We start from the raw sequence: 24,905 nt of genomic DNA, 5'->3' as shown, positions 1-24,905 counted from the left end.
TGAATACAACTTCTAAACGTTTCTATATTTTTTTTATTGTTAGTCGAAGATTATTAAACCTGGAGGAATCCCTGGAGAATTGCTTATAGGATTCTCTAAATAATATTCTTAGGAAATACCAAGAAAAATAGCTAAGACAATCTTTGAAGAAATTCAAGATCATATCTCATAGAGAATCCCAGTAAAAACCACAGAAGGAATCCTTGGAGAAATCCCTGAAATCGCTGGAGAAATCTCTGGAGAAATCCTTAGAGGAGTCTCTGAAGGAAGAATCTCTGGAAAAATCCCTGAAGGAATCCCTGAAAGAATCCCAGGAGCAAATCCAGGAAGAATCCCAAGAAAAATACCTGGAGGAATCTCAGAAGGACTCCCAGTGTTGGGGTTCTTCACTAAATCTGGATAGCAAACTCAAATTTGTCGTTGGTGGTAAGCTTCAAGCTGAAATAGGGTTTATTAGTGTAATTCATTTTTACAATTTTGTGGCTTTACATACATTTTAGTGAACCGACAATTTCTGAGCGGAGAGTGATTGGATCGGCAAGTCTGCACGCGATAGCGATTCAGAATTCAAACTGTAGAATGTGTACAGAACTTTAGGTGTAAGGTACAATTAAGTAGAATATCAAATTTAGATTAGGTAGAACAGTATTTTGTCTCGATTAATAAATTCCTAGAACAATCCGAACTGAGTTCAACTGCATGACTTTCAATTTTTCATCACATCTTCTTTCTGTCAGTTTGATTACGTGTCTCGGGCAGCTGTCGGTCGACCGATGACACGACATACTCAGCGGTGTCGGCGTAACGAGGGACCCCGTCGTAACAATCCCCCACCCGTGAAGCTTGGTGAGAATCAGGAACTCCTTGAAACCTTGAACTTGCTTCACAATTCTTCACGACGTCCAAAACAGCAATTCTTGCGGCTGATCTTCGTAGGGTCCCAGATGACGTTCCAACCAGCGCTTGACGAACCCGGCCGTCCCGTCCCGGGAACACTTGCTCAATCCTTCCTCGAATCCACTGGTTCCTCGCCGTTCCACCAGCCACCAGTACCAGGTCGCCAACTTCTAGATCTTTAGTTTCTTCGAACCACTTGGTTCGTCGAGTAATTACGGGGAGGTACTCTTTTAGCCATCTAGCCCAGAACTGATCGGAGATGAATTGGGCTAGTTTCCAGCTACTACGAAGAGTTGTTCGTTGATCCACGGGTTCTGTAGGTAGGAGTTTTTCTCCGTTGGAACTGCCAAGTATAAAGTGGTTGGGTGTCAACGCCTCTTCATCAGCAGATTCCAATGGGATGTAGGTGAGTGGCCTAGAGTTTACCATGGCCTCTGCTTCGTAGAGAATCGTCTCCATGGTCTCATCATCTGGCTTGCGGGGTGCTTCCAGCATCGCTCCAATCGCCACTTTCACCGAGCGGACGAGCCTCTCCCATGCTCCACCCATATGAGGAGTGGATGGGGAAATGAACTTCCAGCTCGTCTGAGCACTCGTGAATGTTAGTGCCAGAGCTCGGGTTTTGGCTTCGATCTCTGCTTTCAACTCGTTACCCGCCCCTTGAAAGCAGGTTGCGTTGTCCGTCCAGAATTCTCTTGGTGGTCCTCGTCGTGCGACAAAGCGTCGTACTGCCATAATACAGGATTCGGTACTCAGCGAATGGACAACTTCTAAGTGCACGGCTCTAATTGTCAGGCAGGTGAAGAGGGCCACCCATCGCTTCGCATTGCTTCTGCCCACCTTGACAAGCACCGGTCCGAAGTAGTCGAGCCCAACAAATGTAAAGGGTCGGACAAATGATGCCAGTCGCATCTCTGGTAGTGGTGCCATGGCTGGGGTTTTTGGCGAAACCTTTGTCACTCGACACCACATGCAATTTTTCGCAACTTTTTGCACAAGTGCTCTGAGGTTGGCGATTTCAAATCTTTGTCGTAGCTCGTTAACAATGGTTTCTCGGTTAGCGTGGCGAAAGTGACGATGATACCAGTCTACAATAAGAACAGTTAGTGGATGACGATGGGGGAGGATTGCCGGGAACTTAGCTTCCGTCGGTGCGTATGGTGCAGCACCTATTCGGCCTCGCATACGAAGAATCCCATTGTTGTCCAGGAAAGGCCAGGTACGGTATATTGGACTAGACTTCTTGACAATACGGTGTCGATCATCCGGTGAACCTTGGGACTTGGAAAGTACAGCAATCTCGTTGGGGTACGCCTCGAACTGAGCCAAACTCCATAAAGCACGTTCAGCTCGCTGCAGCTCGTCCTGATGCAGCCCGCCGAGTTCTAATTGTTGACCAGACTTCTTCCGGCGAAGGTTGTCGATGTAGCGCAGAACATACGCGGTGGCTCGGTGTAATCTAGTCCACGAACTGAACCGTGAGATGTCGATCGGTGGAGCAAAGTGGCCTAGTTGGAAATGTGCAGAACGAAGCTCTTCGCTGGTATCTGGTAGTGGTCGCTCCTCGGGCCACTGTTCTTCGGATTTGTGTAGGAATTCTACGCCTTCAAACCATGGGTTATCCATGCTCAATTGCGGACCGTTCTTCCATTTGGTTGCCAGATCCGCGACGTTGATTTTTGAAGGTATCCATCTCCAGTCTTGCGGATCGGTCGCCATCAGGATTTCGCCCACACGAACGGAGACGAATTGGTGATATCGACGATGATTTTTGGATCGAATCCAGGCGAGGCACACACCGGCATCACTCCAAATGATTTGGCGAGCGATAGGAAAGGTGTGCTGATCCTTAATAGTATTCAGCATACGCGTACCAAGTACAGCAGCCTTCAATTCGAGCCTGGGAATCGATATCGTCTTGAGTGGAGCAACTTTGGTCTTGGAGCTGACGAATGCTACTCGCACAGTTTCCCCTACTTCCAAACGAAAATACGCCACACAGGAGTACGCTGCTTCGCTGGCATCAACGAAGATGTGTAGTTGTAGGGTTTCAAAGTTGGCCGGAAATGGAGAATGAAAATAACAGCGCGGTATGCGCAGGGTGCCTAGTTCAGCGAACAGGCTGGTCCATTGTCGCCATCGCACGTAGAGATCTTCCGTAATCTTCTCATCCCACTGGGTTCCTCTGGCCCAAATATCTTGAATCAAGATCTTTCCGTGGATTAGGAAGAACGAAATAAAACCCAGAGGGTCGAACAGACTCATTACAACTTTGAGCACTTCTCTCTTAGTTGGTACGTATTCGTCCACCAGAATTTTCGAGAGATCATCTCGCAGTGCGACGGAATAAACAAAAACGTCCTCTTTCGGAAGCCATTTCATACCGAGCACGGATTCAGTCTTCTCGCCTCGCTGCAGGGATAGCATCTTTGTTGATTCCTCCGGAAGTTCTCCAATGCCGTGTAGTACATCTGCTTCATTGGACAAGAAGTGACGCAGTGTGAATCCTCCCAGGGAATGCACAATTTTAACTTCGTTGATCACCTCTATCGCTTCTCGGGTCGTCTTGAAGCTATCCAAATAATCATCCACGTAGTGGTTATTTGTGATGGCTGCAGCTGCTCGTGGAAATTCCTTGGCATGCTCTTGAGCATTCAAGTTCTTCACGTGTTGTGCCGAAGCAGGTGAGCAGGTGGCGCCGAATGTAGCTACGTCCATCACATAAATTTGAGGGGGATCTGTTGGGTGATTGCGGAACACGAAACGTTGAGATTGACAATCTGGAGAGCGTATTTTAATTTGGTGGAACATCTCCATTAGGTCACCACACACTGCTACCGGAAACTGACGAAATTGGCATAAAACTTGAGGAAGTGGAGTTAGGAGATCAGGGCCTTTGAGAAGTCTCGAATTGAAAGACACTCCATCCACTTTTGCTGCTGCGTCCCAAATCAACCTAACTTTCCCGGGCTTTTTGGGGTTGGTAACGATGCCAAGTGGTAGGTACCACACACGATCTGTCTCTACAGAGGTGAGCTCGTCCAGTTTGGCCTTATGCGCATACCCTTTCCTCTCGTAGTCGGCGACATGTGCACGCACCTTCTCGCCCAGTTCTGGTTCACGTTCGAATCTTCGCTCGAGGGCCACCATACGGCGCACTGCCATCGGATAACTGTCAGGGAAATTCGGGTTATCTGTGCTCCATAGTAATCCGGTTTCGTATCGATTTTCGGATGCAATACGCCGAGTGGTGCTCTTCAGCAACAGTCGAGCGCGCTTTTCGTCTTCTGGTTCCAGCACGTCGACCGGTGCAATAATGCCTGCGTTCTCCAATGCGAAGAAGTCTCGTAGTTGTTCGTTCATCTCGTTGTCAGGATTGGACACCGTGCCAGCATGGAAATTTACGACTCCTGCAGTCGATGTTCGCCCGGGAATACAGCCGTAGATGCTCCATCCCAATCTACATTTTGCGCCAATCGGATCCAGCGGCCCTCCTTCGCGAAGCTTCAGTGGCACGCACAGTCGAAGATTGTCCAAACCAATTAGCAATTGAGGCTGAATGAGTTCGTAGTCTTCCAGTGGGAGACCTCTCAGGTGAGGAAAGCGACGCGCAAGATCTTTGTACTTGAGTGTTTGTGAAGGGAGTAACAGGTGACGAACCGTTCGGACATGGTTCAAGTCGAAGCGAGAAGTACTATTTTTGCCGGAGATATCCAGTTTGATATGCCGTGATTTCGACTCGATTCGAGTTACATTCCCGGTCCACTGAAGAGTTAACGGTTCCGTTGGACCATTTACATTTAACTGTTGGGCAACAGACTCTTCCAGCAGAGTATACGAAGACCCCTCGTCAATAAAGGCAAATGTTATTTGCGATGTTTGCCTTCCGTACAACACTACAGGTATCACCCGAAAAAGTGGCCAATTTAGCTCTCCGGAAGACACGTGACTTGCGGAAATGTTCACACGACTAGGGGAAGATGAAGAGAAATGGAGAAGAGTATGGTGCCTATGCCGACACCCTTCAAATTCGCAACCGGACCATGATCGACAAGGCCACTTGCCATGACTGTTCAGGCACGTTCTGCATAGCCCCTTTGACTGGACCAGTTTCCAGCGTTCGTCCACGCTGGCTGCTTTAAACTGGGCGCACTCGGCCACACGATGCCCGCTACGTCCACATGCTACACATAATTTACCTGGCTGTTTGTAAGTCTTCGCTACTTCCCCTACCGCAGGCCCCGCTGAAGAATCTAGACCGGCTGAGTGGGTATGGATAATACCGCTATTCTTCGGTTTCCGCTTATCTCCTCTGTCAGTGCTGTCGAACTCCGGAAGGTCAAAGGTTACCTCGCTCGCCGCTGTTACGAGTCCCGACATAAATTCGCCAAAGGTTGCCAAATTTGCTGGATGGTGTTTATTTTTGAAGACAGCCCAGTCCAGGCGCATCGAGCCTGGAAGCTTTTCCACTAATTCTTGCATGAGAACCGGGTTTGCGAGATGATTCTGGTGGCCAGCTGCTTTCAAATGGTCCACCAAATTTTGGACTGAGAGTCCGAACTGCATAAGTGTCTCCAGGCGGTCGGGCCGTGGAGCCGGTACTTGATGAATTTTTTGCATCAAGCTCCGTATCAAAAGTTCGGGCCTGCCGTACAAAGTGCGCAGAGTCTGGATAACGTGCTGCACGCTCGATGGCAAAAGCAATCGACTCCTGACCGATTCTAAGGCGTGCCCCTTCAGGCACCGTTGAAGGCGGATCAGATTTTCCGCGTCCGAATAGCCACAGGTGGCTGTTGACTGCTCATAGCAGCTGATGAAGATGGGCCAGTCTTCAGGATTCCCGTTGAAAGTGGGAAGCTCCTTGCCCAATACTTGCCGAGCGGCGATTTGCTGCTGAGAGAGACTAACGGATTGGCCATAACGTTCATTAGATGGGAGAGGTGGTGGTGGCGAAATGGGACCAGCTTGCCCAAGCGCAGGGATTGGAGGGGAACTGTTTGAATGCCGCGTCACGTTATCGCTATCATTTACTGCAGGTAGCGCTTCTACAATCGCCGGTGGGTGCAGCTGCAATGCATCTAGTTTTGCTGCTACCGATGAAACGCCGATCGGAGGATGTTCGTTTACTTCCGCCTGTTCTGCCAACCAGTCCTTAACCTTTTCGTTCGAATCGGGCATTGATCCACTCCTGCTGCTTGTCTGCGCAAGTTGTCGAATGATTTCATTTCGCTTCTCCAAGGATTCTCGTCTTATTTTCTGTTGCATCAACTTCATAGCAGACTCCTCACGCAACTGTTGTTCGCGGAGACGTTTTTCTTCTTCCGCAAACTTTTTCTTCTCCTGCAATTGGCGCTCTGATTCTTCCAATTCGCGCCGCTTGAGCTCTTTCTGTTCTTCCAGCTCCTGTTCCTTGAGTTGTCGCTCTTCTTCAATCATCTTCAGCTGCTCTTCGAGAAGTGCAGCCCGAACACTAGAAGTCACACTTTCTGGATTGTTCGTAGGTTTTTTGCTCCTCTTAGATCCAGCTTTCGATCCTTTGACAGAGGCATTAGGTTTCTGTGTTTTCCTATGCACTGTTGACGTCGAAGCTCCCATCGTGGCGATACACCTCTTACAGATGAATTGAACGCCAGCTTCCTTGATCCGTTCGTCAACAGCTGCACAGCCGAAATGTTCCCATAGCTGGCAACGACAACACTGCACCATTTCTTCTTCTGCCGCATCCGGACGATCGCATGATTGGCAATTATGTCCTGTGGTATTTGCACGATCGGTCATCTTTCCGCTGCCCCGATATAAAATCTTGAAGTTTGTTGGGGTTCTTCACTAAATCTGGATAGCAAACTCAAATTTGTCGTTGGTGGTAAGCTTCAAGCTGAAATAGGGTTTATTAGTGTAATTCATTTTTACAATTTTGTGGCTTTACATACATTTTAGTGAACCGACAATTTCTGAGCGGAGAGTGATTGGATCGGCAAGTCTGCACGCGATAGCGATTCAGAATTCAAACTGTAGAATGTGTACAGAACTTTAGGTGTAAGGTACAATTAAGTAGAATATCAAATTTAGATTAGGTAGAACAGTATTTTGTCTCGATTAATAAATTCCTAGAACAATCCGAACTGAGTTCAACTGCATGACTTTCAATTTTTCATCACATCTTCTTTCTGTCAGTTTGATTACGTGTCTCGGGCAGCTGTCGGTCGACCGATGACACGACATACTCAGCGGTGTCGGCGTAACGAGGGACCCCGTCGTAACACCCAGGAAGAATCTCTGAAAGAATTTCTGGATGAATTGCTGAAGTAATCCCTAGAGGAGCCCCCGGAGGAATTACTGAAGAAATTCGAGAGAAATTCATGCAGGATTTCTTGGAGGAATCTCTGCAGGAATTCCTGGAGAAATATCTGGAGGAATTACTGGAAGATTTCCTATGAAAACTCGAGGAATTTCCAGCGAAATTTCTGAAGGGATCCCTGGAGGAATTCCTTGAGAAATGCCTGAAGGAATTCCTTATGAAATTCTGGAGTAGTTTTTGGAGGAATTTCTGGAGGAAATCCTGGAGGAAAACCTGGAAGAATTTCTAGGGGAACTCCTGAAGGAATGGCTTGAGGAATTTCTGGAGTAATACCTGGAGGAATTTCATGAGAAATTCCTGGAGGAATTCCAGAAGAAGTTCCGGGAGCAGTCTCTGGAGGAATTTCTGAATGAATTTCTGGGGGAATTCCTGGGGAATTTCTGGAGGAATTCCTGGGGAATTTCTGGAGGAATTCCTGGGGAATTTCTGGAGGAATTCCTGGGGAATTTCTGGAGGAATTCCTGGGGAATTTCTGGAGGAATTCCTGGGGAATTTCTGGAGGAATTCCTGGGGAATTTCTGGAGGAATTCCTGGGGAATTTCTGGAGGAATTCCTGGGAAATTTCTGGAGGAATTCCTGGGGAATTTCTGGAGGAATTCCTGGGGAATTTCTGGAGGAATTCCTGGGGAATTTCTGGAGGAATTCCTGGGGAGTTTCTGGAGGAATTCCTGGGAAATTTCTAGAGGAATTCCTGCGGAAAATCTGAAGGAATTCCTGGGGAATTTCTGGAGGAATTCCTGAAGGAATTTCTAAAGGAATTTCTGGACGAATTTCTGAAGGAATTCCCGGAGAATTTCTGGAGGAATTCCTGGGGGATTTCTGGAGGAGTTCCTGGGGAATTTCTGGAGGAATTTCTGGGGAATTTCTGGGGAATTTCTGGGGAATTTCTGGAGGAATTCCTGGGGAATTTCTGGAGGAATTCCTGGGGAATTTCTGGAGGAATTCCTGGGGAATTTCTGGAGGAATTTCTGGGGAGTTTCTGGAGGAATTCCTGCGGAAAATCTGAAGGAATTCCTGGGGAATTTCTAGTGCAATTCCTCTGGAATTTCTGGAGCAATTCCTCTGGAATTTCTGGAGGAATTCCTCGGGAATTTCTGGAGGAATTCCTCTGGAATTTCTGAAGGAACTTCTAGAGAATTTCTAAAGGAATTCCCCTGGGGAATTTCTGGAGGAGTTCCTGGAAGAATTTCTGAAGGAATTCCTGGAGGTATTTCTGAAGGAATTCCTGGGGTATTTCTGGAGGGGTTACTGCGGAATTTCTGGAGGAATTCCTGGAGGAATTTCTGGAGAAATTCCTGGGGAATTTCTGGAGGAATTCCTGGGGAATTTCTGGAGGAATTCCTGGGGAATTTCTGGAGCAATTCCTGGGGAATTTCTGGAGGAATTCCTGGAGGAATTCCTGGGGAATTCTTTGGAGGAATTCCTGGGGAATTCTTTGGAGAAATTCCTGGGGAATTCTTGGAGGAATTTCTGGGGATTTCCTGGGGAATTCCTGGAGGAAATCCTGGGGAATTCCTGGAGGAATTCCTGGGGAATTCCTGGAGGAATTCCTGGGGAATTCCTGGAGGAATTCCTGGGGAATTCCTGGAGGAATTCCTGGGGAATTCCTGGAGGAATTCCTGGGGAATTCCTGGAGGAATTCCTGGGGAATTCCTGGAGGAATTCCTGGGGAATTCTTGGAGGAATTCCTGGGGAATTCCTGGAGGAATTCCTGGGGAATTCCTGGAGGAATTCCTGGGGAATTCCTGGAGGAATTCCTGGGGAATTCCTGGAGGAATTCCTGGGGAATTCCTGGAGGAATTCCTGGGGAATTCCTGGAGGAATTCCTGGGGAATTCCTGGAGGAATTCCTGGGGAATTCCTGGAGGAATTCCTGGGGAATTCCTGGAGGAATTCCTGGGGAATTCCTGGAGGAATTCCTGGGGAATTCCTGGAGGAATTCCTGGGGAATTCCTGGAGGAATTCCTGGGGAATTCCTGGAGGAATTCCTGGGGAATTCCTGGAGGAATTCCTGGGGAATTCCTGGAGGAATTTCTGGGGAATTCCTGGAGGAATTCCTGGGGAATTCCTGGAGGAATTCCTGGGGAATTCCTGGAGGAATTCCTGGGGAATTCCTGGAGGAATTCCTGGGGAATTCCTGGAGGAATTCCTGGGGAATTCCTGGAGGAATTCCTGGGGAATTCCTGGAGGAATTCCTGGGGAATTCCTGGAGGAATTCCTGGGGAATTCCTGGAGGAATTCCTGGGGAATTCCTGGAGGAATTCCTGGGGAATTCCTGGAGGAATTCCTGGGGAATTCCTGGAGGAATTCCTGGGGAATTCCTGGAGGAATTCCTGGGGAATTCCTGGGGAATTCCTGGAGGAATTCCTGGGGAATTCCTGGAGGAATTCCTGGGGAATTCCTGGAGGAATTCCTGGGGAATTCCTGGAGGAATTCCTGGGGAATTCCTGGAGAAATTCCTGGGGAATTCCTGGAGGAATTCCTGGGGAATTCCTGGAGGAATTCCTGGGGAATTCCTGGAGGAATTCCTGGGGAATTCCTGGAGGAATTCCTGGGGAATTCCTGGAGGAATTCCTGGGGAATTTCTGGAGAAATTCCTGGGGAATTTCTCGAGGAATTCCTGAGGAATTTCTGGAGGACTTCATGGGGAATTTCTGGAGGAATTCCTGGGGAATTTCTGGCAAAATTCCTGGAGGAATTCCTGGAGGAATTCCTGGAGGAATTCCTGGGGAATTCTTTGGAGGAATTCCTGGGGAAATTCTGGAGAAATTCCTGGGGAATTTCTGGAGGAATTCCTGGGGAATTCCTGGAGGAATTCCTGGAGGAATTCCTGAGGAATTCCTGGAGGAATTCCTAGGGAATTCCTGGAGGAATTACTGGGGAATTTCTGGAGGAATTCCTGAAATTTCTGGAAGAATTTCTGGGGTATTTCTGGAGGAATTCCTGCTGAATTTCTAGAGGAATTTCTGGAATATTTCTTGAGGAATTCCTGGGGAATTTCTGGAGAAATTATTGGGGAATTTCTGGACCATTTCTGGAGTAATTCCTGGGGAATTTCTGGAGGATTTCCTGGGGAATTTCTAGGGAGTTTCTGAGAAATTTCTGGAGAAATTCCTGGGAAATTTCTGGAGAATTTCTGGAGGAATTTCTGGGGTATTTCTGGAAGAATTCGTGGGGAATTTCTGGATGAATTCCTGGGGAATTCCTGGAGGAATTCCTGGGGAATTTCTGGGGAATTTCATCACGAATTTCTGGAGGAATTCCTGGAGGAATTCCTGGGAAAGTTCTGGAGGAATTCCTGGGGAATTTCGAGAGAATTTCATGGCGAGTTTCTGGAGGAATTCCTGGAGAATTTCTGGAGAAATACCTGGGGAATTTCTGGAGAAGTTCCTGAAGAATTTCTGGAGAAATTCCTGGGGAATTCCTGGGGAATTTCTGGAGGAATTCCTAGGGAATTCCTGGGGAATTTCTGGGGAGTTTCTGGGGAATTCCTAGAGGAATTCCTGGGGTATTTCTGGAGGAATTCCTGGGAAATTCCGAAGGAATTCCTGGGAAATTTCTGGAGGAATTCCTGGGGAATTTCTGGAGGAATTCCTGGGGAATTTCTGGAGGAATTCCTGGGGAGTTTCTGGAGGTATTCCTGAGGAATTTCTGGAGGAATTCATGAGGAATTTCTGGAGGAATTCCTGGAGCATTTCTGGAGGAATTCCTGAGGAATTTCTGGAGGAATTCCTGAGGAATTTCTGGAGGAATTCCTGAGGAATTTCTGGAGGAATTCCTGAGGAATTTCTGGAGGAATTTCTGGAGGAATTTCTGGGGAATTTCTGGAGGAATTCCTGGGGAATTTCTGGAGGAATTCCTGGGGAATTTCTGGAGGAATTCCTCGGGAATTTCTGGAGGAATTCCTGGGAAATTTCTGGAGGAATTCCTGGGGAATTTCTGGAGGAATTCCTGGGGAATTTCTGGAGGAATTCCTGGGGAATTTCTGGAGGAATTCCTGGGGAAATTCTGGGGGAATTCCTGGTGAATTTCTGGAGGAATTCCTGGGAAATTTCTGGAGGAATTCCTGGGGAATTTCTGGAGGAATTGCTAGGGAATTTCCGGAGAAATTCCTGGGAAATTTTTGGAGGAATTCCTGGTTTATGTCTGGAGGAATTCCTGGGGAATTTTTGGAGGAATTCCTGGGGAATTTCTGGAGGATTTTCTTGGAAATTTCTGGAGGAATTTCTTGGGAATTTCTGGAGGAATTTCTTGGAATTTTCTGGAGGAATTCTTGAGAATTCCTAGAGAAATTCCTAGCCAATTCCTTAGGGAATTTCAATGTAATCCCTGGAGGATTTTTTTTTAGAGAATTCCTGTTGGAATTTCTGAAAAAGCTTCTGAAAGAATTCCTGGAAGAAGTCCTGGAGGAATTCCTCGAGAAATTTCTGGAGGAATTCCTGGATGAAGTTTTGGCAGCATTCCTGTAAGACTTTCTGGAGAGATTCCTGGAGGAATTCCTGGGGGTATTCCTGGAGGGATCCGTGGAGGAATTTATGGAGAAATTCCTGGAGAAACCTCAGGTTAAATCTCTTGAGGAATCCGAAAGTGACCAATCCCCCATCATCTCACGGTACTCATCTGCCAAAGCACTCAACTGGTGATGACGGTACGACGACGATGGCAGCGTGAAGAGTCGAAGCACGTGGCTCCAAGTCGTATCATTCCCCAAACTGAATTTGGCTGGAAGTTGATTTTGAACTGAGCTGGTTTGCTGATGGCGTTGGAGGCGGTCGGTTTGTTTGAACCGACGGACGGTGCTGGGGACGGGGGCTCATACTTGAAATTGCTCGTGTCGGGCAAGCGTTAATCGCTTCTGATTAAACAATAACGAGCGCTGATAGCATGGAAAGCTAGGGGTGTAGAACGGAACAAGAGAAGGTCTGGCCGCAGCTCAGTCGATGGAACGACTGCTGATTGAAGCGTGGAGTTTTTCAGGAATTTCTGGCTCTGAGATAAAGGAGTGTGAAGTGGGTTGGAAATTGAGCTGTTTGCTGTTAACTATTTCGGATTCGTTAGCTTTTCAGACTTCTTGGCTAGGATGGCTTTAAATGTGAAAACATTGAGCAAAGAGGAGACGTCTTGCTAGTTAATTGCTGTGCAGAGCGACCGAGACTTTGTAGGATGTTTGTATCTGGGGACCACTATCAATACAACATACATAACAGAACAAGTTAAATTTCTGGAACCATCAGTTAACAGTTACACACAACTTTCTCCTAATGGATTCAGTGCAAAGAGAGTAGGATGTGCGAGTTGGAGTTCGTCATCTCTGTCCAAGTTGTGTTGAGCTGCTGACAAAGCTGTCCTGGAACTTACTTTCACCACTGACAGATTCGTGTGACATGTAGCGTAATAAACTTTGCGACAGTCACTAGCCGTATAGACCACACTAGGAGCAGTAAGTATTCCATAAGCTGGACGGTAACACCTCGTCATCGTTGGCTACTGTGCTGTGGGTGGACGGACAGCATTATAGCGTTGAAACCAGCCACACAGCACTGACTTTGGAGTTCCTCCATCCTCCGGCATAAATCACCAAAATGGCACTCGTTCAGCCAACCGCACACCATTGACAGTGATGTATTATTCCGAAGCATTTGCACACACGCGCTCATACTTACTACGCCACCTACAGCCATATAGTGGTGCTGGAAATGGAAGACCGATCACCATCGTCAACCATCGTCCTTTGAAGTGATTCGTGTGGCATGACATGGACTTGCGTTTGCGTCAGCCTCGACTCAGCAGTGTGTGGTACTGCAGCAGTTGCATTTTGCAAATGCATTTTGCCGATACATTGCCTTTGAGGTACCTATACCTCTTCTGCTGCAGACTGACTCTTGAAATGAAGCCGTCTACTTTCGAGCTTGGGTGTACAGTGGGGTGACAAGGGCGATATCAAGGCTTAAACTTCAACATGGATGGAATGTTCGTTTAGGACAGCAAAGAGAGAAAAGTCTGCCTTCCTACCGATTTGATCACTTCCATGTTTTCCTATTCCTTCTTCTTCCATTTACTTCTTCCTAATTCTACTTCTTTTTGAATTTCACATTATTTTAAATTTTCATCTTCTTGACGAAGTGTCTAAACTGGGACGGATTACATAACGACTTTTTCAGTATGCTGAATATGCAGTAAAATATACGATTTGATGTTATTTACTGTAATATTTCAACTATTTTCAATATTCTCGGGATAAATCAAACTTCCAGAAAAAAAAATCTGAATATGAAACCAGAAGATCAGAAGTGAAGTTTTAAAGATATAGATGAACATTATGTTGAACAATTATAAAAAAGATAAATGAAAATCTCATACAAATTCAAGATGAATTCCCAAAAATAAATCTGCTGAAAATGCTAGAGAAGTTTATGAAAAATAATTTCAGATTTTCAATATAATTTTTAGAGCCCCCAGAAAAATGTTTCAAACTATTTCATGATGAAATTTTGTCAGTATTCATTGAAGAATGTTTGCGCAAACTGTCAAATCTTTGCTTTATAAGCACGTGAAGCATTTTTCTTCTCATTCATTCCTAAAAAAAATCAACACATCAAGACTAATGTTGGATGGCATCAAAAAAAACTTCGAGAATTCTAATACTTTTTTTTAAGTTTCCAAGAATTTTCATCATCGTTTAGAAGGAAATTTCAAAAATTAATCCTAGACGAAGCTTTTACAGTAATATTAAATGTAAGCCCTATTAAAAATTAAAAAAAAATAATGAAATAAGTTCATTAGAAGTTCAAGAGATATATTTAATGAATCTATTTTTGAAACTATTAAAATAACGTCGTTGGGGATGACAATGGGTCAGAGGGGCGGGATTTGGTCAAATCATTATCTGAAATATCACATCAAATATTGCGAATATCGAATCAATAATTATATGGTATCATCCTCATAGTTGCCAGCAGTTCCTATCGAAAAATTAGGCTTTTAGAGCAATTTTGATAATTCATAGAAAAAAGCTTGAAATGAAGGCCTTTTTAAAATAAAGACTCGATAAAACATCACATTTTAGGTGAATTGATACATTTTAGATTCTTAAATTCATAGCCATCATGAAATATGTTATAAGTAAGTAGTATCAACCTGGACCAGAACTTGATTTAGTTGCTTTGTTCTCAATGCGGAAAAAATCCGTTCCCTTGACCCACTCTCACCCCCTCGAAGAGATGAGAATGGGTCAATTTTCATACATTTGTACTTTTAAGGAAAATTTACGAACTACAAATATTTTTTCATCATTTGTGCATGCATTACAGAAGATCACATTTCAGTGATTGAAGGACTTTTTGAAGCAAAGTAGCAAAAGTTATTGAACAATGAGAGAAGTGATGTGAGAACCGCTAGATCACGAGCGTGTTGTGTATAACCGCTGTTCAATTTTCGCATAAAATAGTGGGACTTGTACTCTAATTCAAGCATAAATTGTGCTTAGTTGAAGAAGAATTCAATGTTGTATCGAATGAGCAAGAACTTTTGTTACTACACAGATAAAAAATCAGAATATTACTGGTCATGTAATCGATAAATCACCGTAAATATTGGTCATGTAAATCAAATTCAAAATGTAACTTTCTATCATATTTATTGCACATGAATGAATCACGGAAAAGCTTTCAATTATTGGTTGTTTTTATATCAACGTTACGACATAGCAGTAGTTTTCTGTGCATTGAAAGTTAAAATTGTTGGATCATTTTATCATTACATGAACATAGCACGAACTTTACATGCATATAGTGCAAAGATGACAGAAGCGGCACAGTCGGATCAAACCAAAACAAAGATGGCTGTCCTCCGCGCGCAACAAAAATATTGCCAAAAGAAAAGTGATCGATTGTGCAGTTTTTTGCTGAAGAGTTCATTTAAAAGTTGAAGGTAGGTGAAATAAAGTTTGTTTGAAGACGATATATCTGCAGCACAAGTGTTTTCGTTTACAGATTCATCAGAAAATGTGAACAAGCAGCCAACCGCTGCGGCGGCTGGATCCGGCGGTCAACTGTAAAGCTGCGCTGCGTTTTACTGCGTTGAAATGCTCCAGATGATGTGCCTCTTTAAACATACAGATGCTATTATCATGAAATATATTATGAAGAATATAGAATAAAGATGGTTTCGTCCGATGCGCCAGTGATTCGTTATTAATTTTCGATAAATGAAAACAAGCCTTTCCCCACCTTCCCTACCAAAACAAAATGAATGGAGAGGGACGCAAGGAGTGCACATTCTGCTATGAAATTTACACGTCTAATATTTACAATGGATGTAATGTTAGGACTTCACGTAAACATACAGCATACTGCACGCTCCAATTATGTGCATGATATTCGCTGTAAATGTACACGAATTTTTCGAACTGTGTGGAAGACAGACGAATATAGAAGCCACCGCCCAAGTGGCGCGATACCCTACTGCTTGATTTACCGGTACGGACCATACAATGGCACGCAGATTTGATTGTGGTAAATGCTCTTCGGCTATCGGTGCATGGGACGAGAGAATTGTGTGTGAAGACTGTGGCATACAAAACCACTTAAGTTGCACGAATATGAACCCATATCAGATGCGGGTTTGCGTTGATTTTAACAATGTCCTCTGGTTGTGTGACGGTTGTCTCTTTTCGTTCCGCAAGCAGCGCTCCGCACCGACAAATCAAACGATTGTGAAGGACCTGACTGAAACAAATATCGAAAGCAATGTGGAACATACAGTGTATCAGCTTCAATCCGAATTTGCAAGTATTAAGGAGAGTTTTGCGGAATTGAAACGAACGTTAGCCGGGGACCAAAAGACCGATAAGAACCCGAAAATTCCGATTACGTCTACGCCGCAGAGAAATTGTGATCCACTGAACATTTCATCGCTGAAACTAAACAATACTTCTCAACTGCAAGTAGGATCTAATGTTTAAACTGCTTTTACTGGATCCCAAAAATGCTGGATATTTTTCACAAGAGTCGCGAAACATGTTTCAACCGATGACATGCGAAAAATGGTGTATGACTCATTGCTGCAAAACGGTGAGTCGATAAGGAGAGCGTCCAATATAGCTCTGGTCCTCACAAGTTCCTACCTCATGCTTCCACGGGTCAAACGATGACAAAGACCGCCAGCTAAGAGTTGTGTGCTTAGCTGGTAGCGCAGCCTGGGCACTGTTGTCCTTCTGACTTCAGCTAGATTGAGGAGGTACGATCCGAGTGTCTGTTCACCAAGGAGGTGCGGCTCAAACAGCGTCTGTTCTGGCATCCAGCGGCTGAGTAAGAAACGCTGCACCACGCCCAGCTAGATCCAAGGTGGTAGCCCCATCAGCGTGGTCGTCCCAGTGTTGGTTGGGACGTTAAACAGAACTGGCACGATGGCCCTCCGGCGAGACAGGAGTGTTGGCGTAGGCCCAATAAGCCACCCGTAAAAATCCCCATTGCGAATAACATAGGAGAAAATACGACTCGATACAATCGGCAAAGACCCACGCGACGAAATAAGGACTAAGATTGGAAACTTGGAACATGGAATTGCAAGTCACTAGGTTTCGCAGGATGTGACAGGATAATCTACGACGAACTACATCCCCGCAACTTCGACATCGTGGCGTTGCAGGAACTTTGTTGGACGGGACAGAAAGTGTGGAAAAGCGGGCATCGAGCGGCTACCTTCTACCAAAGCTGTGGCACCACCAATGAACTGGGAACAGGATTTATAGTGTTGGGCAATATGCGACAACGTGTGATCGGGTGGCAGCCGATCAACGCAAGGATGTGCATGTTGAGAGTTAAGGGCCGTTTCTTCAACTACAGCATCATCAACGTCCACTGCCCACACGAAGGGAGACCCGATGACGAGAAAGAAGCGTTCTACGCGCAGTTAGAGCAAACATACGATGGTTGCTCGCCGCGTGACGTGAAAATCGTTGTCGGCGACATGAACGCGCAGGTAGGAAGGGAGGAAATGTACAGACCGGTAATCGGGCGAAACAGCCTGCACGCCGTATCGAATGATAACGGCCAGCGATGCGTAAACTTTGCAGCCTCCCGTGGTATGGTAGTCCGAAGCACCTTCTTTCCCCGCAAAGATATCCACAAAGCCACCTGGAGATCACCCGACCACCAAACAGAAAACCAAATCGACCACGTTCTAATCGACGGTAAATTCTTCTCGGATATAACCAACGTCCGCACATACCGCAGTGCGAATATAGATTCGGATCACTACTTAGTCGCTGTATGCATGCGCTCAAAACTTTCGACAGTTATCACCACGCGTCGAAGTCGAATGCCGCGGCTCAACATCGAGCAACTTCGTAACGTAGAAGTGGCTCAAGACTACGCGCAGCAGTTAGCAGTGGCCCTACCAACGGAAGAGCAGCTTGGCGCAGCTACACTTGAAGATGGCTGGAGGGACATCCGATCCGCCATAGGTAGTACCTCGGCTGCAGCACTAGGCTTCGCGACTCCGAATCACAGAAACGACTGGCACGACGGCGAATGTGAACAGTTGAAAAACGAGAAAAATGCAGCATTGGCGAGAATGCTGCAACACCGTACGAGAGCGAATGAGGCACGTTACAAACAGGCGCGGAACAGGCAGAACTCAGTCTTCCGGATGAAGAAGCGCCAGCAGGAAGAACGAGATCGCGAAGCGATGGAAGAGCTGTACCGCGCTAAGGACACACGAAAGTTCTACGAGAAGCTGAACCGCTCGCGCAGAGGCTTTGTGCCACAAGCCGACATGTGCCGAGATAATCACGGGAATATTCTCACGAGCGAGCGTGAGGTGGTCGAGAGGTGGCGGCAGCATTACGATGAGCACCTCAATGGCGACGTTGCAAGTACCGAAGGTGGCGTGGTAACAGATCTAGGAGTATGTGCACAGGACGAAAGACTTCCGACCCCTGACCTTCAAGAGATTGAGGAGGAGGTTGGCCGGTTGAAAAACAACAAAGCCGCTGGAGCAGATCAGCTACCAAGCGAGCTTCTAAAATACGGTGGAGAAGCACTGGTGAGAGCACTACACTGGGTCATTACCAAGATTTGGGAGGTGGAAGTATTACCGGAGGAATGGATGGAAGGTATCGTGTGTCCCATCTACAAAAAGGGCGACAAGTTGGATTGCGGGAACTACCGCGCGATCACACTACTGAGCGCTGCCTACAAGATACTCTCTCAAATTTTATGCCGCCGTCTATCACCGATTGCAAGAGAGTTCGTGGGGCAATATCAGGCTGGATTTATGGGTGAACGCGCTACAACGGACCAGATGTTCGCCATCCGCCAGGTGTTGCAGAAATGCCGCGAATACAACGTGCCCACACATCACTTGTTCATCGATTTCAAATCGGCGTATGATACAATCGCTCGAGAACAGCTATGGCAGATTATGCACGAATACGGATTCCCGGATAAACTGATACGGTTGATCAAGGCGACGATGGATCGAGTGATGTGCGTAGTTCGAGTATCAGGGACACTCTCGAGTCCCTTCGAATCTCGCAGAGGGTTACGGCAAGGTGATGGTCTTTCGTGCTTGCTGTTCAACATTGCTTTGGAGGGTGTAATAAGAAGAGCGGGGATAAACACGAGTGGGACGATTTTCACGAAGTCCGTTCAGCTGCTTGGTTTTGCCGATGATATTGATATTATTGCTCGTAAATTTGAGACGATGGCGGAAACGTACATCCGACTAAAGAGGGAAGCCAGGCGAATCGGATTAGTCATTAATGTGTCGAAGACAAAGTACATGATGGCAAAGGGCTCCAGGGAGGAATCACCGCGCCCGCCACCCCGAATTCATATCGACGGTGATGAAATCGAGGCGGTTAAAGAATTCGTGTACTTGGGCTCACTGGTGACCGACGACAACGACACCAGCAGAGAAATTCAGAGGCGCATTGTGGCAGGAAATCGTGCCTACTTTGGACTCCGCAGAACTCTACGATCGAATAAAGTTCGCCGTAACACGAAGTTAACCATCTACAAAACGTTGATTAGACCGGTCGTCCTCTATGGGCACGAAACATGGACCCTACGTGCAGAGGACCAACGCGCCCTTGGAGTTTTCGAACGGAAGGTGTTGCGTACCAGCTACGGCGGAGTGCAGATGGAAGACGGGACTTGGAGAAGGCGAATGAACCACGAGCTGCATCAGCTGCTGGGAGAACCAACCATCGTCCATACCGCGAAAATCGGGAGGCTACGGTGGGCGGGTCACGTCATCAGGATGTCGGATAGCAACCCGACTAAAATGGTTCTCGAGAGTCATCCGACCGGTACAAGAAGACGTGGAGCGCAGCGAGCTAGGTGGGTCGACCAAGTGGAGGACGATCTGCGGACCCTACGCAGAGTGCGGAACTGGAGACAAACAGCCATGGACCGAGTGGAATGGAGGCGGCTACTATGTACAGCAGAGGCCACCCCGGCCTTAGCCTGACCGGTAAGGTAAGTAAGACTCATTGCAGCCAAATGGACAACCTGAAGTTGTAAAATTGGTACCGCGTTGAAGCAATCATGAAAATCTACGCTTCATCTCATTCAAAGTTGGCGTTGATTGGAAGTATAAAGATAAAGCCTTAATGAACTCAACCTGGCCGGCGGGACTGCTGTTTAGAGAGTTTGAACATCGTGCATCCGGTTATTGGGAACCATGAAGTTTTAGTGTGCCGTCGAAGTGTATTGTTTTGACTTTTCTGTAGAATGTAAAATTACGTTGGCTTTGTATTTATTTAAAGTGTTTTGTGTACTATGTTTCCTGTACTATGTATATTTAATCTATGTAACTATAGTAATACGAAAGTAAGATGATTGGGGCTAGCACAGCCTGTTGATCAAATAAATAAATAAATAAATAAATAAATAAATAAATGGATATGGATGGTATTTTATAAAAAAATGCTGTGATTCTTTTGTGCTATACAACTGTAATTCCTTCTGTGTTTTATTGGGGATTGTAAAAAAAAAGAACATATATTGACACCTCAGGTTTTTTAAGCTCTATTTAACCCTCCTTTGGTACTAGGGTAATTTTTGACAAAAATCGTGCACTACTCAAGCGAGCTGTTCCCAACGGATCTTAAAGGTCCCAACGAATGCAAAAGAAAGGCTAAGTAAAATCTTAAATATTGTAATAAAAATAAAATACACAATGAAGCAGAACCTTCACCGAACTACCAAAAGTTCCTCCTGGCTTCTTGTAGTTGGTATACAAATCACAAATTTTCCCAGGTTTTTCTTTGGGAATTTTCTAGAGTTCCTTCGATAATTCTTCCGGGAATATCTGCAGAAATCGTTTCAAGAGTTTCTATGAGAATTGTTCTTTACAGTTCCTGCAAGGGAACGGACCTGGTGTGATGGTTAGAACACATGACTATCACGCTGAGGACCTGGGATCGAATCCCACTCCTGACAAACTCACAAAATGTAAGTTCTTCCTTCGGAAGGGAAGTAAAGCGTGGGTCCCGAGATGAACTAGCCTAGGGCTAAAAATCTCGTAATTATATTTAAAAAAAATACTCCAGTAATAGGGTATGTGTTCCATCATTAATCTCACGCTCCCATATTCATCCTATTCGAAAACAAGCGATTACGGAACCGATTGATTCCGTTCTTTTTGTTTTCATGCGTGCTCACTTCTAACAAAAAATACAAAAATAAGAAACAAAACAAACAGCGCTTCAATCTTTTGTTTTTCGTGGGATGAAAATGGGAGCCACATGCTTAAGAAGGGAACCAATACCCTACTTTAAGGGAGTTTATCCAAAAATATTTCCGGAAAATATTCCGAAATGTCTTTCAGGTGTTTTTTCAAGAAGTTCCTCAGAAATTTCTTCTAATAGTGACTACGAGATTTATGTTGGGAGTTCCTCCAGGAATTCTTCAATTAGTTCCACCTGTTGTTACTACAGGAGGTGTATTTGGAATTCTTATAGGATTTTTTCACTAGATTTCCCCCAAGATTTTAGGAATTTCTGAATGAACTGCAAAAAAAATACTCAGGGAAGCTTATGGAGCAATTGCAGAATAAACTGAGGATTTCCCGACTACCGAAAAATTAATCTCGGCTAAAATTTACGTTCAAAATAGAAATTCCCAGAAATTCTGAAACTCAAAAATTAATTTCCAGTAAGGCGTGTGGAAAAAATCCCGATGAAATATCTAAAGAAACCCCGAAGAGACTACTTAAGAATTTCTCGGGGGAATGCCCAGAGGAATGTTCGGCTAAAGTTTCGAAAAAAGTGTGAAGGAACTGCTGACTTCATGAATATTTTCCTAAAATTAATTTCTCAAAGAACTCCTGAAGAGAATCATGAAATAGCACTAGAATTAACTTCAAGAGGCATTTCTCAAGGGATTCCTAAAAAAAACCCGAAAACTCTCGGAGGTATTACTGAAGTAACTCAAGGAAAAAATCAAAGGAACTCCTGAAGAAATTGCACGAGAAAGTTCTAGAATCTAGAAAATTCTGATAATATATTGTTGTAGTAATTTTCGTAGGATCCTTCGGAAAATCACCTTGAGAATTTCGTGAAGAAATGATATCTCAAGAGAGCTTTAACAGATACTCTGAAGAAAGTTTGCCAAGAACTCCTAAAGGTATCCATTGAAGAAGTTCTCGGAAGAACTACTGAAGCAACTCTTGGAGAGACAGAATACCCGTCCAAACGAATAAATCATAAGTAAATGCTCGGAAAAAACTAGTAAAGCATTGTTTCAAGTAATTTTTGAAAAAAAAAATAAATAATGGAGGACTTCCGGAACGAATTCCTGGGCAACTCATAAAAACTTCAGAGGATTTCAAAAAAAAAGTCATAAGTGAATATCCGGACAAACACCTAAAGGAATTGCCAGAGGACCTCATAAAGGAATTCTCGACGATGGTCATGAAAAATGCCCCAATAAAAGAACTCCTGAAAGAATTCCCGAATGTATTCTTGAAGTAAACCGCGGAAAAGCTTATGGAGGATTTCACGAGGGACCTCCTAAAGAAATTCCCTAAGGAACCCTTGAAGTAACTTACTCGTTCTTAAATCGTCAATAAGATCATTATTTATTATATGAAGGAGAATCTTCTGAAGGAATTCCTACACAATCATCTTATAGAAATCCTGGAAGAATTACTAAACGAATCCCCCAAAAAAATCTCAAAGGAATTTGTAATGTGCCTCTTAACGGAAATCACGGATCAAATACTAAAACCAATCATGGGGAAATCTCCGAAAGTGCTCTTTAAAAAACTCCCTCAGGGTTTTTCGGAGTAACCAAGAAAAAATCTTGGGAAAACTGTATAACTAATTGCTTGAGGACCATCTGAAGAAATTTTCAGATAAACAACTGAAATAATTCCTGTCAGAGCTTTCGAAACTCTGGAAGGAGATCGTCAAAGAACTCCTGATGCGGTTCCCGGAGATTTATTTGTTCAAGTTATTCCCGATAAAAAAAAACTTCTGTAATTTCCGGAAAAATTGAGCGCTCCCAGGAGAAATTCAGAAGGCTTTTCTGATAGAATGTTTGGAAAATTTTCCTAGGAAAATTCTTGAAAAATTCCTGCAATAACTCCTAGGAGACGAAGAAGGGAGTCATTCTGGATAAACTACCCAGACAATCAGTAATCGTATAAGATGTTGTATAAAATGATAAAGTGGAGACCATGTGCGTGTATGTGTCCATTTAGGCGCATGTAAAATGTACGCATATCGCCTCCACTCTATCATCTTATGCAACATCTTAAACGATCACTGGTTGACTGGGTAAAGTAGTTATCCCGGAGCACTTTCTGTGGGAGCTCTCACAGGAATTCATGAGGAGACTCCCGGAAGAAATCGTGGAGGTTTCACTGCAGAGTTTCTCAGAGCAACTTCTACATTAAGCCGCGGAGCAAACTTCATCATTACCGCATCCCAATGGAACTCCTTGAGGAATTCTTGGAGGAACATGCGAAGATTCTTTTGGAGGACTTGATAGAGAAAATCCCAAAACCACTACCTACAGTGCTTTAACCTTCCTTTAAAAAAAAGACACGGACACGTTCAATGCTTCCAGTGAGCTTTCCGCTCTTTGAAGGAAGTACGACACTAGACAACGGACAAGCATGCAACGCCCAGTGGCACAGCCGAAAACTTTTCCTGACAGCTGCGGCGGGAATCGAACCCGTGCTCCTCAGCACGATGCGACTAAGAGCTTGGTGACCCTATCCGCATGACCACGGAGCCGCACAAAAATGGCCCTATTGCCGAAGGAGGGTTAAAGCGCTTCCGTTGAGCGGTATTGGAATGATCGCAAATGGAAAGTTGACCGACACGTTGGAACTCCTATCGGTAAATTTTATTGATAACTCAGTCTCGAAACACACCTGAGAAGATTGCCTCTAGTTCTAACGCCGGAAGACCAAATAGATATTCCTACATTATCGGCGTATCCAGGATTTTTTTTTTCTAGTGGCTACCAGTTTTTGTCAGTTTTTTATATAGAGGACCGGAAACCATCCTAAGCAAAGTGCTCCTATTTTCGTCCTATCTAAAACAAAGCTGATAAGCAATACAGTATTGTTCCGATTTTATCACGCCCCTTCTCAAAACTGCTTTTAAATATTCTATAAAATCTATTCGCATTTTAAATATTTTTAACGTTGTAAAACGCGCCTTCAACATTCATCTTGAAGAAAAGGGGAAGCACTTGCTCTCAAATGTAGCAGCAAATAAATAAAAAATGAAGGACTGACACGCGGAGGGCAAAAAAAATTGAACAAACCCATGCTTGCGACACATCAAACCACGGCATTTTCGATCATCTGATGAACTTTTGAATTAGGTTCGACTGTAGAATGAACTGTTTTCGGGTGGCTTTTCGGTCTAGCGTAAAATCAATTCAAGTGCTACTTGTTTAATTCTGACGTTAGCAGCATACGAGGGACGGTGCAAGTTTATATCCCCTGAGGAAGGCCGAGTCCAATAGCCGAAACGTCGGAATTAAACAAGTAGCACTTGTCTTCATTTTACGCTAGACTGAAAAGCCACCCGAAATCACATCTGATGAACGGTAAGCAGGAAAATAGTCTCAGATCATACCAGAACCGGTAGTTTTCCGGAACCGGTTCTGGGTGTCCCGCCGGAAGTGGCCAAATATAAAATTGAACATAACTCATTCACGCGACACATCAAACAGCGGCATTTTCGGTAACCTGATGAACGGTTAGCAGGAAAATAGTATCAGACCATATCTGAACCGGTAGTGTTCAGGAATCGGTTCCGGATGTCCCGATGGAAGTGGCCAAATAAAAAAAAAAAAACAAACACATGCATGCGACACATCAAACATCGGCATTTCCGATAACCTGATGAACGGTTAGCAGGAAAACAGTATCAGACCATATCTGAACCGGTTGTATTCCGGAACCGGTTCTGGGGGGTCCCGACGGAAGTGGCCAAATATAAAAGAGAACCAAACCCATGCATGAGCGAAATTTACGATAACCTGATGAACGGTTAGCAAGGAAACAGTATCAGACCATATCTGAACCGGGAGTATTCCGGAACCGGTTCCGGGGGGGTGGCCGACGGATGTTGTCAAATATAAAAGTGAACCAAACCCATGCATGGGACACATCAAATCACA

The 24,905-nt window shown here is 44.9% G+C and overlaps 2 protein-coding genes across 3 annotated transcripts in view; one reads left to right on the top strand and one right to left on the bottom strand.

Moving 5' to 3' along the window:
• Positions 1–24,905, top strand: part of LOC115268734 (uncharacterized) — a 514,127-nt gene that overhangs the window by 243,506 nt on the left and 245,716 nt on the right. The gene's annotated exons all lie outside the window — the stretch shown is intronic.
• LOC134284134 (uncharacterized) lies at positions 718–6,915 on the bottom strand. Its single transcript, XM_062842458.1, has 2 exons — positions 6,828–6,915; positions 718–6,772 (listed from the first exon to the last, which is right to left on the bottom strand). Exon 2 carries the CDS (start codon positions 6,673–6,675, stop codon positions 718–720), a length of 5,958 nt encoding a protein of 1,985 aa, XP_062698442.1. The 5' UTR covers positions 6,676–6,772; positions 6,828–6,915.

Source organism: Aedes albopictus, chromosome 3 (assembly GCF_035046485.1).
Source record: "Aedes albopictus strain Foshan chromosome 3, AalbF5, whole genome shotgun sequence".
Lineage (NCBI taxonomy): Eukaryota > Metazoa > Arthropoda > Insecta > Diptera > Culicidae > Aedes > Aedes albopictus.
This window is presented reverse-complemented; position numbering and strand designations above follow the sequence as displayed.